The following is a 15956-nucleotide window of genomic DNA, read 5'->3' as shown; positions in this document are numbered from 1 at the left end:
GACAACACAAAAGCAGGGATTAACGCCAAGTTAGAGATGTGGGGATCAACTCTGGAAACAAGAGGCTTTAAGATTAGTAGATCAAAGATGGAATATATGATGTGTAACTTTAGTCATACCATGATGGATATTGACATGGTGAAAATTAAGGAGAGAGAGATACCTCAAATTGACTATTTTAGATATTTGGGTCAACAATAAAACAATGAATAAAGAAGGTGGCATAGATGAGATGTTTCATAGAGAATCAAAGTAGGATGAATGAAGTGGAGAGGTGCGACTGGAAAATTGTTTGACCAACTATTCCTTTACAGCTTAAAGGAAAGTTATATAGGAGTGTTGTCAAACTGGCTATGATGTATGGGGCAGAATATTGGGCTTTAAGAAGTGTCATAGAGAAGCTATATGAAGCAGAGATGAGGGTGTTAAGATGGATGTGCGGCAAAACTAGGAAGGATAAAGTTAAGGAATGAATGTATTAAAGCTGATTTGGGAGTTTTCCCGATCAATGAAAAGCTTCAAGAATGTTGCTTGAGGTGGTATGGCCATGTTCAATGGAGGCCTAGGGATGCCCTAGTAAGGAGGCGTGATGTAATCCTGATTGAAGCAGCTAGAAGAGCTAGGGGCAGGCCTAAAATGACCATAGGAGAGGTTCTGAGGAATGACATGCGTAGTCTAGGTCTTGCACCAAGTATGACCTCGGATTGAGCCTACTGGAGGGCAAGGACCCATGTTGCCGACACAATTTAGCTGAGATTTTCCTGACTTCCTGGGCTGTGCCTTTCCTCTTACTTTCTTTTCTCATTTCTAACTTCTCATCTCTCATTTCTTCATTCCTCTTACTTTCAGTTCCCTACTTTTGTGTGGAACCTCAGTTTTCCCTATTTTGTTTTGCAAGGATCCATGTAGCTAACCCCCAACTAAGTTGTGTAAGAATCCAACCAACAAAAGTAAAATGGGAAGAGACACAACTATAAGTCTTCCTAATGTAGTCCTAGGTAGGAGTAATCCCACTAAGAACCAGGGTAATAGGATCTCTTAACAAGGCTGGCCGATTGGGACAGCTTAGGCTAATTAGGGCAGAATTAGGGTTATGGTTAGGGTTTCGACTTAGGGTTTTATTTGGTAATGATGTGCAGAATTTTATGAGTCTAATGGTATAAGTTGGATCAAATTTGGTTGAGGTTGGAATTCTAGGGTTTTGGGTAGGATGCCTTATGAAAATGGATTGTTTGTAAGATCTAGGGTTTAGGGGCAGATTTTTGGAAAGAGGTTTATAGGGTATTAATGGGCAGGTCTAGGGGATTATTTTGATATAAAGAAGTTAGGGTTTGGATGAGTTACAAAATTCTGCAATTTAGGGCAGAATTGGATTTAGGGTTTTGGGGTTCTAATGGATCTATGGATTAATGGAAGGGGTGATAATAGGAGTAGATGGAGCTTAGGTTAGAGGATTAGAAGAAGAAGGTTAAATGCTGAATTAATAAACTACTTACTTGAAAGATTAAATCTTCAATGGTAGCAGCTTTGAAGAACTAGAAGAAGGACCTCCCGATCTACAAGATGCAAGGAGTCGATCGGAGTCCACCAATCCCTTCACCTTGATATTACCCATAAGGTAGCCTTGATATTACTCACAAGGTTCACTCAACAGAGCAGAGCAGCAGCTATGGCAGCAAACAAAAGCTTTTCATTAATCAAATTCGTGTCCAATGCTGGCCTCCCTTACAAACTTATATAGAAGACTCAAAAATAGACTTAGACACTAAAAAGGAATGGCCTAACCTTATCCCTAACCTATTAGGCAACTTAAACTGACTAGGAAACTGAAATAGACTCAAAATAGAGTCCTAATGACTTAAAAACAACTTAAACTACTTAAAATAAAAGAAGATTCCCTACTAGCCAATAGGATATAAGAACCTCTTAGCCAATAGGATCACTTCACTTAAATTAGACCAATTGAACCAATTGGATGCAACCAATTTAAACCGGTTCAATTAAAAACACAAAATAAAAAATAAGTATTGAGCTAATCCCGTATGCAACCTATATACCCCTATTTCAGGCCCACTAAATTGGCCTAATACATAGAAAACCCTTGGGAACAAAGGCCCAACATATATATATCCCAACCCTACATTTATTCCCAATGAAACAAGCCCTATTTGATGATGAATCTGCATCACTTCCCCTTCCACAAAGCTCCTCCCTCGATCATAATTATTTCCTTGTATTTCATTCGAACTTTTCCTCATAACATTCACAGAAATCTAGGTATTGGCATAAAGGGGGAAAAGAACAAACTCGAAACCGAAAATTCTGAACCGAATTCCCTGACCTTATTAACAAACCAAACTGATGCAGATAAATCAGCAAAAGTGGGCTTATTTTAGTGGAAATAAGCCTTGGGTTAGGTTCTATACATGTTGGGCCTTTAGTCCAATGAGGTTTTTTTTTTTTTTTTTTTTGGGGGGGGGGGGGAGAGGGGGATTAATAGGCCACTTTGATGGGCCTAAATCAGGGGTGGGAAGCAGGAATACGGTATTTACTTTATTAGGCTAGTTTAAGCTGATTTATTTCGGTCTAATTTCATTACCTTACATAGAGGGTTTAATTATAAGTTTCCTTTCAGTTTTAAGTTTCCTATTTACTATGTTAGTGTGTGGGGACAAGTAACATACATGAGTAGGGACTTTTTATTTTAAAGGGACTGCTTGTAAGGCTATTTCCATCCAACGATTTTAATCAATGAGAATATGGCTGTTGCCTTTTGCTGCTGAAACTGAGAGATTCAGTGGAGAGAAAGAACCTATAGGATCAGAGAGATTCTAATCTAGGCCTGTTGGTGAGAAATCAAAAGTCCTATATTCCTTCCTTTGCTCTGCTTTCTCTTCAAGTAAAGCTCTCTTTGGTTGGATTTCTATTTTGATTTCAGATTGGCTTCTAAAAATAAGTCAACGAATAGGTTTTTGGTCAAGAAATTTAAATTGTTTGGTTGCATAAGAAATACATTATGGTTGTTGGGATGGAATGGGCAACGAAAAGAGGTGGAAGGGTGGGAGGGCGAGCAAGGGTAGAGGTGGGAAACAAGGCAGGGCGGAGAGTGGGTCGCGACAGGGGTGGGGAAGGGTTTGCAGGGAGTATGATGGGGGCGAGGGATAGGAAAAGGGGAGGAGAGGTTACGAGCAAGGGTGGGACGGGTTGAACCTGAACTAGTCAAGGAATCTGGAGTTTTGGGTGGAACTCAAGCTCCAAAAATGTTTAACGGTTAGGTTTAAGCAAAGTCAAAAACGTCAAAGGCTTGGACCTCTGAGACTGCAAAACCGTAAGAAGCTTCTGTTCAGATAAAAGCGCTTCAACCAGTGAAAGTTGTTTAACATGTAACATCGACCTGCATCTTTCAAGCTCTGTATTTTGTGACTACGAAGCCTTTAGGAATTTCAGATCAAGTAGAAGAGCTTGAAACAGGAGGGGTTGCAACAGGGGTAGGTAGATTTGCAAGAGGCAGGGTGGGGGCGAAGGAGAGAGGGTTGCACAGGGAAGAGGGTGGGGTGGATCACAGAGAAGGGGTGGGGGAGAAGGCACAAGAGAGAGAGAGAGTCGAAATCAATGAAATTTAAATCCCGAAATAGCTCCCGACCAATTTCGGGATTTCAACTTCTATTACATTCTACTTCCCTTTAAAAAAAAATTCATACCAAATCCCCAAAATATTTGAAATTACCCCCCTGAATGCAAAATCCAAATCTAACCATAGAGAGCCTAAGCACTAATTTCATCTTTTATTTTCAAGCTTGCTGGAAGTTATTTGGTACTGTGATTTGGGAAGGATTTTATCGACTGTCACAGGCTAACAGCTGTTTAAGTGTCGTTAATAATGAGATTTAAATCACAGCAAGATGCCACCAATTTGAACATGGTGACAACCCTGTTTTAGGGCCTATCTTGCTGAAATCGATATCAGCCATTGAGAGGAATCTATCCCTTAGATTCCACTCATGTTTAGAGGTATTAAAGGACCATATAAATGCATCCTTTGACCAGAGTATCAGGCTGATCAGAACCTCTGGTCTGCCAGGGTATATAATCTCCCAATCTGTTCTCGTTTCCAGATTTGAGGATTTGAATTTTGATTTCAATCTGGCCGTTGAACCATTTGCAGTACTTTGGGGTTTTACTATCCTAACAGAATCGGAACCCCATCCATAAAGTTTGACTTTGACTTTACTAGTTAAACTAATTTCTGGTTTAGGGTGTTCTTGAGAACATGTTTAAGGGGCTTAAAATCCGAACCTAGTGTTCAGCCTACCACTAACTCTAATAATACGTTTCCATATAAAATTTTTGCGCGAACAAAACACGTATCTCCATCCAGTTCTGCCTACAAACAAACCATACACAAAATAATTGCTAAATTTAATTTTATGCGTTAAACCCTAGAATTGAATTCAATTGTCCACAACTCCACATAGAAAAGGCTATCATCCAGAAGGCAAATTAAAATTCAGTCCAATTACGATAAAAATCAATATTATCGCGTACAATTGAATGAAAGCACTCCAAAATAAGAAGAAATAGTTCTAAATTCGACGAAAATCAATAGTACCGAGTACAATTGAATGATAACACCCCAAAATAAATTTTTTAAAAAATAATAGTTCTTTCACCCTCCCCTCCTCCCACCCTAATTCCAAGCAAACTTCTTGAGATCTCACTTTTGAGACTAACCCGGAGGTTGGTGTGATAGGGAAGAGGGAGGAAACATAAAGAATAAGAACGAAATATGAAAAAGGGAAACGAACAGAAACAATTGAAGAGATGGAGCTACCCGCGATTTAGAGTCACTATATTCATCCGCACCGCCATGACTGCTAGTCTTCTGTGGGGGTGAGGAACTGTAATCGTTGAGTCCATCGCCGTTACCGTCATATCTTCCCCCGTAATCCGGCATTTTGAAATTGAAACCTTCTTTCTTCCCTTCGACTTCTCTTGGTATGGTCGTCTGTGTTAATCGTAGAACGAAATCGAGCGGAAGGCCTAAAGCGAATTTAGGGCTTCAGAGAAGGCAAAGTGCTTTTATACACATTACAGAAAACGGATACCGGTCTACACTGTATTTCTCTATACTCTATACGGCTATGCTATCTTTCTTATCGGTGTGAACTAAATTTTGGACTTAGGACCGGACCGGCCCTAATAATAACTTACGTATGTATAAGGAATTGGAAAATTACATCCCCTTCCCTATACTTTGGCCTAATTAAACTTTTCACCCTTTAATTTTTTCTAATTATCTTTAGACCCCTCTGATTCACAGTGTTTCTGGTGTTAATTTTACTTTAAAAAAATTTATTTTACCCTTGTTCTAAAACATTAGAAATAAATTTACAATACTTCCATTTTCTTCACCTGCAACCTAAAACACCCATAAGTGCATAACTATCTTTCCTCTCCCACCACCAGCACCACTGTCGCCATTGCCATCGCCTCCTCTTCCACCTCTATTCTAAGTGTTTACAATGTTGTTCAAACAAAAATCGATTTAGTCGAAGCTTCATCTGCTGGATTGACTATCAATCTAAGAAAAACATTAATCCAACGAAAATCGATGTTGACAGAGGAAAAAGAGAACACAACAAACCACAACGAATAAGAGGAGATCAGAGAGACATCAAGAAAAGATCAAAGGACGAAGAAGGGGATCGATTGGTATTAGATCACCGAAGGTTGCTGCTGGAAGGACTAATCAAGATCTACTCATTTTGATCTCTACGATCTGGTTGTTGAACAGATTTTTCTGCTACCTTAAGAAGACCGATCTCCCTAATCTGTGATCTGTTGGAGTTCAAAGATTGAGTTAACATTTTGTACCTAAAGAAGGGGATCGATTGAAATTTCAAGGGAATCTGATATTTGGTTCACTTATAATGGAAATCTCTATAACTATAAACACTCAGAGCAGAGGCGGTGGAGGACTCTTACAAAGATATCAATTAGAATATAGATCTCATGCACATGATTTGAAAATTACAAAGATATAAAATTTAAAACCAGAGTTGAATCGGACTCTTAGTCTCTAATTCTTACTGAACTCAGTTTATGCTTGAAATAATGAAAAAGTAATCGATATGAAACCCTAACATATGCATACTCTTCAGCCTATCTCAACTTGAAATCCCAGTTTACTAAGTTCGTCTTGGTCGTGAGTTCAGAAAAAGCTTGATTCAATGTCAAAATCAGAGGTTGAAGAAGCAAGGTGGGGGCTGAGTTGTAGGAGGAGGGTAAAAGGGACACTAACGGTATGGGTGTAATTGTAATTGATTATAAACTATAGGGGCGAAGGCATAATTAGAGAAGGTCAAGGGGATGAAAGTTTAAAGAAGGCAAAGTAAAGGGGAGGAGGATGTAATTTTCCCTATAGAATTTGAGGTCACTAGTTCGATACACTCACCCGATACTAGATCACTGCACCCCTTCCATAACCATTCACCTGGCATAATGGCATATGAATGGGCTGAAATTACGTGGATAGGATCCCCAATGCTACTCACATGGCAAACTTCAGCTATTTTGAGTTTTCCAAATAGCCTTAAAAAAGATGGGGAGAGGGTTTTATATGGGGGAATGCAGTTGCCACATGTGCACCGAAGCCAATGAGAGCATGCACACTAGAATCTCGGGTGTGGAGTTTCCACTTTTCATGGGGGCAGAGTAGTTATTTTGCCCCCCGTTGCGTATGTGCATGAGCTGTGCCCCCCTCCCCCCATGGGGAACATTTTCCTAATAAGATATTTTGAAGAGGAGAGAGAAGATACTAGTGTAACTTCCGTTGGCAACTCAAAGATATTTATGGTACACTAGAACCTTCTCTCTATTCCCCTCATATGAAATGGCTTTTCCACCTGTTGGAATGCTTTCCACGTTTGCTTTGTAGGGCAGAAGATCGCTGTCAAGCTATATGGCCCTTGCACAAGCACCTGGCCAATGAGAACACGCAGGGGCATTAACGAGGGTGAGATTTTTTTTTTCATTTATGGAGGACGGGACGGTCAAGGTGGTGCAACGGTGTTGCAGCCTGACAAATGATATTTTTACAGGTTGTTTATTTTTCAATAGGAAAAAGATTCTTTCAGCTAGTGGTAGCAGGTGGTAGAGGGTACACCAGCTAGCTCTCTCTCTCTCTCTCTTACACACACACACACACACATATGAAATGATCTCTTTACCCCTATCTATGAACTGTTTTGTTGTCCCTCATTGATGTGCTCCTTTATACCTCTTATTCAGAGGACCCTCTCCTTTTTCAATATCATATTGTGCCTTTTAGTTTTCACTTAAAAAACAAACAATGAAAAATCACATTTACGTAGTATAATTTATCTTTTCAATCTTTTTTTCCTAATCATTGCTTAGAATGATCGTTTAGCTCAAAAACATGCTAAAATGTCAATTTTTTTTATTTTGAAAGTATCTATTACCGACGAACCCACAGACAAAAATGGTGGATGGATACGTCTGTTTGTATCATGTGGAAGAATGATGTAACAATTCTAACATTGGTCTCAAATTGAATCAATTACCCTCACATCTACTGACATACATCTATGTAAGTACACGCACCTTCTCCTAGTTCCTTGCATGTTAGATTTTTCTATGTTTTATTTTACCACATGGCAACCCTTATTGGATTGGAATTTAACATGTGGGCATAAGACCACGGGATCTAACTATGATAAAATTTCAGTGTCACCTGATATGCCAGCTAGGTGGGAGATTTAGGCACCCACCTAATGATTTCGATTGTGGGACACCATACACCAAAACTTCTCTTTTAAATTGTTACTTCACTTTTCCACCTCCTATCTTTGCTAGGTTCAGAAACTCATAATCAGACAGGATCAATTTTCCATTGATTTCAATCCAAATCATCCCAAAATCAGCGGAGAATCAATACGACAAAATCGGGGGAAAAGATCCTCTCCAACTTCAATCACCCACCCAACAATAGGGAAGACTTAAAATCTCATATCCACAAGTATTGACAGATATTGAGATGCACGTCCAAATCCTTCCAGCCATAGGACGAATGATTGTAGAGAAGTTGGATGCCCAAGTAGTTGGAGAGGATCCAGATCCCTAGATTGGAATCAACCTGACTGGCCACACTCGATCTAACTCGGTTGGTCTTAGTAAGGAGTGGAGGTTAACAGCATCAGTTTCTAATGATTCCTAATCAAATTGGCGGAATCATTGTTTCCAATTGGAATGTTAAAACGTTGGTTGTGAACCTCCATTATATCATTACATCAACACTCTAATTCTACAATTTATTTCACTTCATTTTTTAAAATCTTGGTTTACTCACTAGCCGACCCCATTTAGTTGGGATAAGGTTATGGTTGTTGTTGTTGTTTTGAAAATCTTGTTGTACTTCATTTCAAACTTCACTTCTAACCAAACAGGGCCTCAGATTCATTCTACAACCTTGAACAGAAAGTTCAATTTTTCAGAACACCAACAGTCAAAAGTACTGTCTACAACCTTGATCATCAACATATATTTTTTTTATTGATGAAAAACAATTCAGTTCAACTAAAATGAACTATCAAAGTTGGTTAACAGAATTACACCTATAGCTCGCCAGCAAAAAATATGTGCTTATCTAAACCAAACCCACCCACACCTCCAAAAAAAGAAAATCCAGCATACAGACTATTTCTTTTTCCGAGATAGGTTTATACAGAAAAATATGTCACAGTAGGGGAAGTACAGAAATTCAGAAAGCAACTAGCCGCCATATTCTCCCTTCACAAAGCTATTCTCTAGATAAAAGTCGGCCATGACAACCCTCCCATCAAATTTCCGACCATTCAAGAATGTCCGGGCTTTTATGGCTCCTCCTAAATCTGCATACTCCAAGAACACCTGTGAAGCAGTATAAACAAGTACAATCAAAACAAGTAATAGTCAATACTATAGCCGTCCCAAAAAAGAAGGTAAAAGCTTCATTCCCCTTTCTTTTTTGGGGTAATGCCAATGACAAATATCACAAAGGTTGATGAACTCTATAGAGTTCACATGTTGCCACATTATGAGTAATGGAAAAACATAGATGAGTCTGTCAAAGGAATATTCACACTGAACTCATCGGTCAAGTTTTGGACTGGTCAATTGGTCTGATTTAAGTAAACAATGGGGATGAACAAGGTTCAAACATTCAAAAAATTACAAAAATGCCTCTAACCTCTAAACTGTAATAGTTGATGTTATTGGCAACCATGTGAAATCACACAACTTTGGATGCAAGTCTAACAAAAATAGAATACTCGTTTTGGGTTTAAATTTGAGAATTAAAATGGGCAGTCCTCTGTAACATAGACCGACCCAATATCCAAGATGTCATACAGGTCAAAACTTGGGGAAGCTTTACTAAATTCCTTTTTGAACACATGAGGACCAGAAGGGGGGGTCCCCTTAGGTAAAAGATATTGATAAAGCATCTGCCATGCAGAGTTTGTCGATCTGTTTGGCCATTGACCCCTATATAACACCCCATCATAGAAAGGCGAAATGGCGCAGAAAAGTATATGCACAGTATTTCAAAACAATTTACAATTAAAATCTCTCTACAAACCTTCCCAACCCCTGTAGATAACTCGCTGTTTGGTCCTGGACGAGGAATGACAACGTTCACCAGCTCTCCTGCAGAGGCAAAACTAATATTAGAATTGAGAGTGATCACAGAATACCAAAAAGGTAATACACAGAGATCAGAGTCATGAATGTTCACCATATTTTCCCCCTTCTGTTTTCATGTCTTCCAATATGCTTTCAAACTCCTTATCATCTTTTAGCTCATCTGCAATGACTGCCTGAGTTAAACACACAAACTTGGTAGCCTTGGCAGGTACTACTGCACCTTGGAAAGCAAACACCTACAGAAGGCAAGGAAGTCAGTAATAAGCATCTTCCACTTATGTTTCAAACTAGTTTTTCAACTTCTAATAACTAAATTACTGACAGCAATACTTGAAGCAAATGAAAAAAGGAAATAACATAGTTGCTTAATGCTAATTGTAAGAAAACAAGCACCATGATGCGCAACTCAAATAACTGCAAAATAAAGTACTTAGAAATAAATTGTTAGACCTTTTCAATACATTAAAATGTCATCATAGAATAAAAGGGCTCATGGCCCTTTGTTTCAGTGGCATAAACAAATCTGGAACAAACACATTCCTATGACAATCGGTGTTTTCATTTGGAAGGTACTTCATAATGGGATTGCCATGGATCAGAATATTGTCAAGCTGGGTTTTAGAATGGCTTCTAAGTGTCATTGCTGCTCTTCTCCTAAGATTGAATCTAGAGATCAACTTCTCAACCGAAGTGAGTGAGTTAGCTAGCATTGCCTGGAATCAGATCAGATAAAAGTTAATTAAAGCAAAACATTCTTGAAGAATAAAAATGTTTTTAAACCTTTCTGAATTGGCGGTGGTATAAAATTCTTAGACCAAGTTCTTGCTCCTGCAAATAATAGTATTTTGAAACAAAACCAGCCCCTATTTAATAATGGATCCCTTTCAACTATTTCCTTAGAAGGTAACATTTTCTTTTAAAAGAATAAAACACTAAAACTACTGATTTCATTTCACCTGTGTAGTAGACCTGAAAGAATCAAAAACCAGGAATATCCGGGGAGTAACTACACTAAAGGGAAGAGAAGGAACTCAAGTGACTATGTGGATATAATTAAGGACATTTACGAGGGAGTGGTGACAAGTGTCAAAACTGCAGAGGGACAAAATAGTGAATTCCCAATTACAATTGGGTTACACCAAGAATCAGCTCTAAGCCCCTATTTGTTTGCACTCATCATGGATGATTTAACCAAGCATATTCAAGATGAGGTCCCTTGGTGTATGTTATTCGCTGATGATATTGTTTCGATAGATGAGACAATGGAAGGGATTAATGCGAAGCTGGAGTTATGGAGATCAAACTTGGAGTCAAGAGGTTTTAAGTTAAGCAGAACAAAGACAGAGTATATGATGTGTAACTTCAGTCAAACCAGGAAACGTGATGAAGTGGTGAAACTTGAGAAGCAAGAGCTACCACAAAATGAATGCTTTAGATACCTGGGGTCAACCATTAACAAAGAGGGTGATATAGAGGATGATGTTTCCCACAAAATTAAAGTAGGATGGATGAAGTGGAGAGGAGCATCATAAGTTTTATGTGACAAATGCATGTCTATTAAGCTTAAAGGGAAATTCTATAGAACAGTAATAACACCAGCGATGACATATGTAGCGGAATGTTGGGCAGTTAAGAAGAGTAATATAGATAAGATGAGTGTAGCGGAGATGAGGATGTACGGCAAAACCAGGAGAGATAGAATAAGGAATGCTTGTATTAGAACCGAATTGGGAGTTGCACCAATCCAGGACAAGCTTCATGAGAGCAGCTTGAGGTGGTTTGGTCATGTCCAAAGGAGACCAATGGATGCACTAGTAAGAAAGAGTGACCAGATTCAATTTGAAGGAACTAAAAGAGGTAGGGGCAAACCTAAAATGACTATTGGAGAAGTGGTAAGAAAGGATATGCATATGAGAGGGCTCGATCCTAGTATGACCGCGGATAAAGTTGTTAGAGGACAAGGACCCGTGTAGCCAACCCCTCGTAAGGGGATGTTCCTAGGATGCTGCTTTAACTATTGCTTAGACTTTTTCCTTTAGTAATTTTATTTTATTTTATTTATTATTATTTTTTTAACCCCTTTTTTACCTTTTTACTTCCTTCTACTGCTCTTATTTCTATTACTGTCTTGGCCTCTTCGGATCCACGTAGCCGACCCCATTTAGTTGGGATAAGGTTATGGTGGTTGTTGTTGTTGTTGTTGTAACACTTAAGGGCTAAGAGGTCCTCTATTCAGGAAATTTTAACCTAGAGGACTTCATCAGGGTTTTGAATGTTTGTTCTACCAAATGTTAAGGGAAACGGCATGGTATAAAATCAGACAGTTAGAACTTCCATTATTCAGTAAATTAAAATGGATATAGAAAGGGAAATAGTGCTGCTACCTGCTGCTGCTGAGCCTGTATGAACGTGCTCTCCTGATCAGGTTTGGGCTGTGACATACCCTGGTTTGCACGCCTAACGGTAAGAATTTTATCTCCCAATGTCAAGCCATCAAGACCTTTGCAAGCATCATCTGTGACTGAAAGATCCTGGTACATGCAAAATGCATAGCCTTTCGAGTTGCCTGTTTCTCTGTCTTTAACAAGATCAAAACCACAGAGAGGCCCATAGGATTCTAGAAGCTCCCTTATCTGTGCTTCCGTGATATAGTATGGAATCCCACCCACAAAGATGCGATCGGGACCCTCAAGCCCGTCAGAGGATCTAGGTGCTAATCCAACAGCAGCCAAGTTAAGATTGGGATTGGGTTGACTGGGCCCAAGGGCTGCAGCAAGAATAGGGTTGTAATCACTTGGCCTGCTCACCTTCACTGGTTTCCCCTGTTAAACACAAGGAACAGCACAAACAAGTCAAACTATTAAGTCAATTAAAACAATGAAGCTATTTTATCTTCAGCATTGAGAAAGGATTTAAGTGTGGAAAATAAATAAATAAATATATATATATATATATATACACACACACACACACATAAAGAACGGGATATGCTCACCATATGTATAATTAAAACTATGAGAAAAACATCCTACCTCAAAAATAATACCATTCAAGGCCATCGCATTACTAGCTTCCTCAACAGACCTCATTTCTACAAAAGCGAACATCTTCTCATGGTTGATGTATACATTGACAACAGAATCTCCTGCAAAAAACACCACCAACAACATTTATTAGTTCAAAGCAATCATAACAAAAGGCTGGGTGAGGGGTCACTGGACTACATACCTGGTGCAGCGGAGTTTCCTCCAATAGAAGCCATAGCAAGGCTGAAAAAAGTTGCCACTGACTGAGGTAAAAACGAGATAAAAGAATCAGTAACCAATCATCAGAACTTGGAAAAGATAGATTTTGAAGCTATCAATAAGTCTTTTATATGTATCACGTTTTAAAAAAAATTGCAAACATACTGAAGTACCCCGACACATCCTAAAGCATATTGCGGTAACAGGTTCAACAATGAAGTGATTGCCCAGCAAATACACCACAAAGCATATTGTGGTAACAGGTTCAACAATGAAGTGAATGCCCAGCAAATACACCAAAAATTGCATATAAAAAAATCAAGTGGAGAATGGAGAAGAGACAATTGTAAGCAAAGAAATAAATTTTTCACAACTAAAGTTTGGTATGTAATAGGAAAATACAATACAAGTTGCAGGAAATATTGTAGGTTCTGAAGGGACCCAACAATATTTTCCGGAAGAATAGTCAAACACCAGGTTTCTTCCATCTTAAAATCCCAATTTAAATGGATCAGATGCTGATCCTAGTCACCAATATCTGATATCTAAAAAATATTACAATTTATCAAAATTCAGTAATTTAAATTTATGCTTTCCAGAGATTAAAGCTTCCAATGTAAAATCTTCCTTTCTTCTGCATTAAAGACTGCCTACTGAATTGGCAAAAATTAGTTTTGTACTCTAATGGGTCTTCCAAGAGATGGAATACTTCATTTTATAATATGAGAAGAGGGTTTCACGCTTTCACCTACTTTAAAAACAGAAGGGGGGTCCCCTGCAGCATGACCCACCTTTTGCCAGATGAACAGGACATTCAGTCATCCCAGGACACATGTTGGTGACCTATCTCCATGATGGTCCCACATGCGTAGGGCTATATTCCCCTCATTTATTTTAAGGCCCCTGTTCATCAAACAAAGTAAGCTTTCTACAGTTTTGAAAGCATTCTCATTCATCCCAACAAAATAATCATTCTCTAACACATGACATTGTTAGACTAGGCTGAAAATCAACATGGTTAGCTGAAGACATGGAGGACACATTCACAAACATTGGGGCCCACCAGACACTGACATGTAGCCCAAAAAAAAAAAGGCCTACTGGTAGAATGCCTTCCACCTGACTCGCAGTCGGAGCCCACCCCTGTAAAATATTATAATTTCAATAGTAAATCTTATACTTTCATGAGCTAGCAATTGTTATCCCAAAAAAATGAAAAAGAAATTCATATTCAAAATAAAATAAATCCAACATAATACAACGACAACATTTCACAGAATAAACAATAAACAAGTCCAATAATAGGAAATGACTACAGTTTGATAGGGATGTATATAACCTGTTCATTCACAGTTGAAGGAAGGCCACCAACATAAACCCGTCGAGCGTGTCTTGTCGCCTAAAAAGAGAAAAAGAAAACCTTAAAATTATTAGACATCAAATGAATCACAGAGGATGACTCAACATACAAAGATACAACTGAGCCACCATACCTGTGGAGTCATTGCATGGGGATGCATCAAGAGTGGGCTTCCAAACTGGCATATATGAACAAAAGCATATGATAAGAATTTAAATGAGTCGATGCATCTACATAAATATCACTTTAACATGGAAGAAATAGACTTACCTGTCCAGTAAACTCTAACATGTTTGGAAACATTCCAGGAACGGTTGGAATTGCCCCCGTCAATTGACCTGCAAAAGATAATTAAATCATATTGTGGTGTAAATGCACAAATTAAATATATAAAAAAACACACTTCTGAAAAATCTCTCTCTCTCTCTCTCTCTCTCTGGTCTGGCACTAATAAAATAACAAATCAATACACGCCTCCACATCTTCATGTGTTCTCAATAAATTAAACTTCTTTTCCCTGACAAACTCAACAAATTAAGAATGATGTGGCCCATTGTAATCAAATTGACAAGATAAGAAGAATAAATCGTCAAGAACAGGCGAGAATGTTCGTAAAGACTACCAAACACTGGGTGAAGCAGCCAATGTTGCCTTCTTACAACATACAAAAACACAAATAACAAAAGCAAGAACAGAATAAAAGAACAACTCAGTTTAGGTAGGTTCAAGTGATAAAAGACCCCACACCTATCTCACTGTTGAGTTTCAATCCAATGCAAGTACTTAAAGTATCTTAAAATCTTGCTCGGAGTGAAAGTACAAAAATACCATTACAACGAGATGTAATTTTTGTAATTTTCTGAAACTTCAAATTTTTAACCACTTCCCAAGCTTGTTTTTAGGCTGAAATTCAACTAGTGAGACGAGTGGAGTCCTCTATCACATAGATGCACTTATGCCCATCCAAGTCTGCCACATGGCAGGGAAAACACGATCTTGTAACAAAATGTAACATCATGTAAAGGTCATAACATATCTACTCACCCCAAATCTTAAAAAAACGAGAATAGCTCATCAAATGATACCATGCAATTTCACATGATTTTCCAAGCCAAACACACTGGCAATAAATCAAATTTTAAGCCAGAAATAAAGATTATGTACCTGTAGCATCAGTCCCTGGGATCAATGCAGTTGTCGGAGGTGCCACATCGAAACCACTCACCCGCTTGCTGCAATACAAGTTAAAATTAACCATTTTCACCAAGAAAACCTGGATTATTTCAATCTGAAGATGAAAGGTTATGTGTATTGAAGTACATTGGATGAGAGTGTTCCATTAGAAACAAGGTCAGTTGAGTATGGCACTGATGCCATATTATCAAGTTTCTCTATATGACATTCGGTACATTTCCCTTATGAAGTTGCAAGTATGTATTATTTATTTGAAAGGAATTAAAAGACATCAAGTTTCAGATGGAGGATTGAGCATAAAAGGAGAAAAAGTGACAACCCTAACCAGTAGAGGTGGGCTGGAACGGGGGAGTATCAGAGGCTGAGAACATTGGACCACCATCAGGCCATATGGTCAGATATTCAGTTGGGTTCTAAAAAACTGGAGCTGCTAGCATGAAGACATGGTTATAGTT

The 15956-nt window shown here is 38.5% G+C and overlaps 1 protein-coding gene across 6 annotated transcripts in view; it reads right to left on the bottom strand.

The window, feature by feature from the left end:
• Positions 1–15956, bottom strand: part of LOC122658064 (splicing factor U2af large subunit B-like) — a 42698-nt gene that overhangs the window by 9390 nt on the left and 17352 nt on the right. For 2 of the 6 annotated variants that reach the window (XM_043852938.1, XM_043852943.1), the window contains exons 4-5: positions 15472–15539; positions 14578–14645 (exon numbers count right to left, since the gene is read on the bottom strand). In XM_043852938.1, the coding sequence (XP_043708873.1) occupies positions 14578–14645; positions 15472–15539 (136 nt within the window). Of the gene's footprint in view, positions 1–4831; positions 5060–8770; positions 8929–9637; positions 9706–9752; positions 9761–9793; positions 9941–12086; positions 12525–12734; positions 12848–12930; positions 12992–14286; positions 14347–14440; positions 14486–14577; positions 14646–15471; positions 15540–15956 lie in introns of those variants that run through there. The other 4 variants (XM_043852939.1, XM_043852940.1, XM_043852942.1 and 1 more) reach the window with 4 other exon arrangements.

The sequence above is a fragment of the Telopea speciosissima genome, chromosome 4, assembly GCF_018873765.1.
Source record: "Telopea speciosissima isolate NSW1024214 ecotype Mountain lineage chromosome 4, Tspe_v1, whole genome shotgun sequence".
NCBI classification, from domain to species: domain Eukaryota; kingdom Viridiplantae; phylum Streptophyta; class Magnoliopsida; order Proteales; family Proteaceae; genus Telopea; species Telopea speciosissima.
This window is presented reverse-complemented; position numbering and strand designations above follow the sequence as displayed.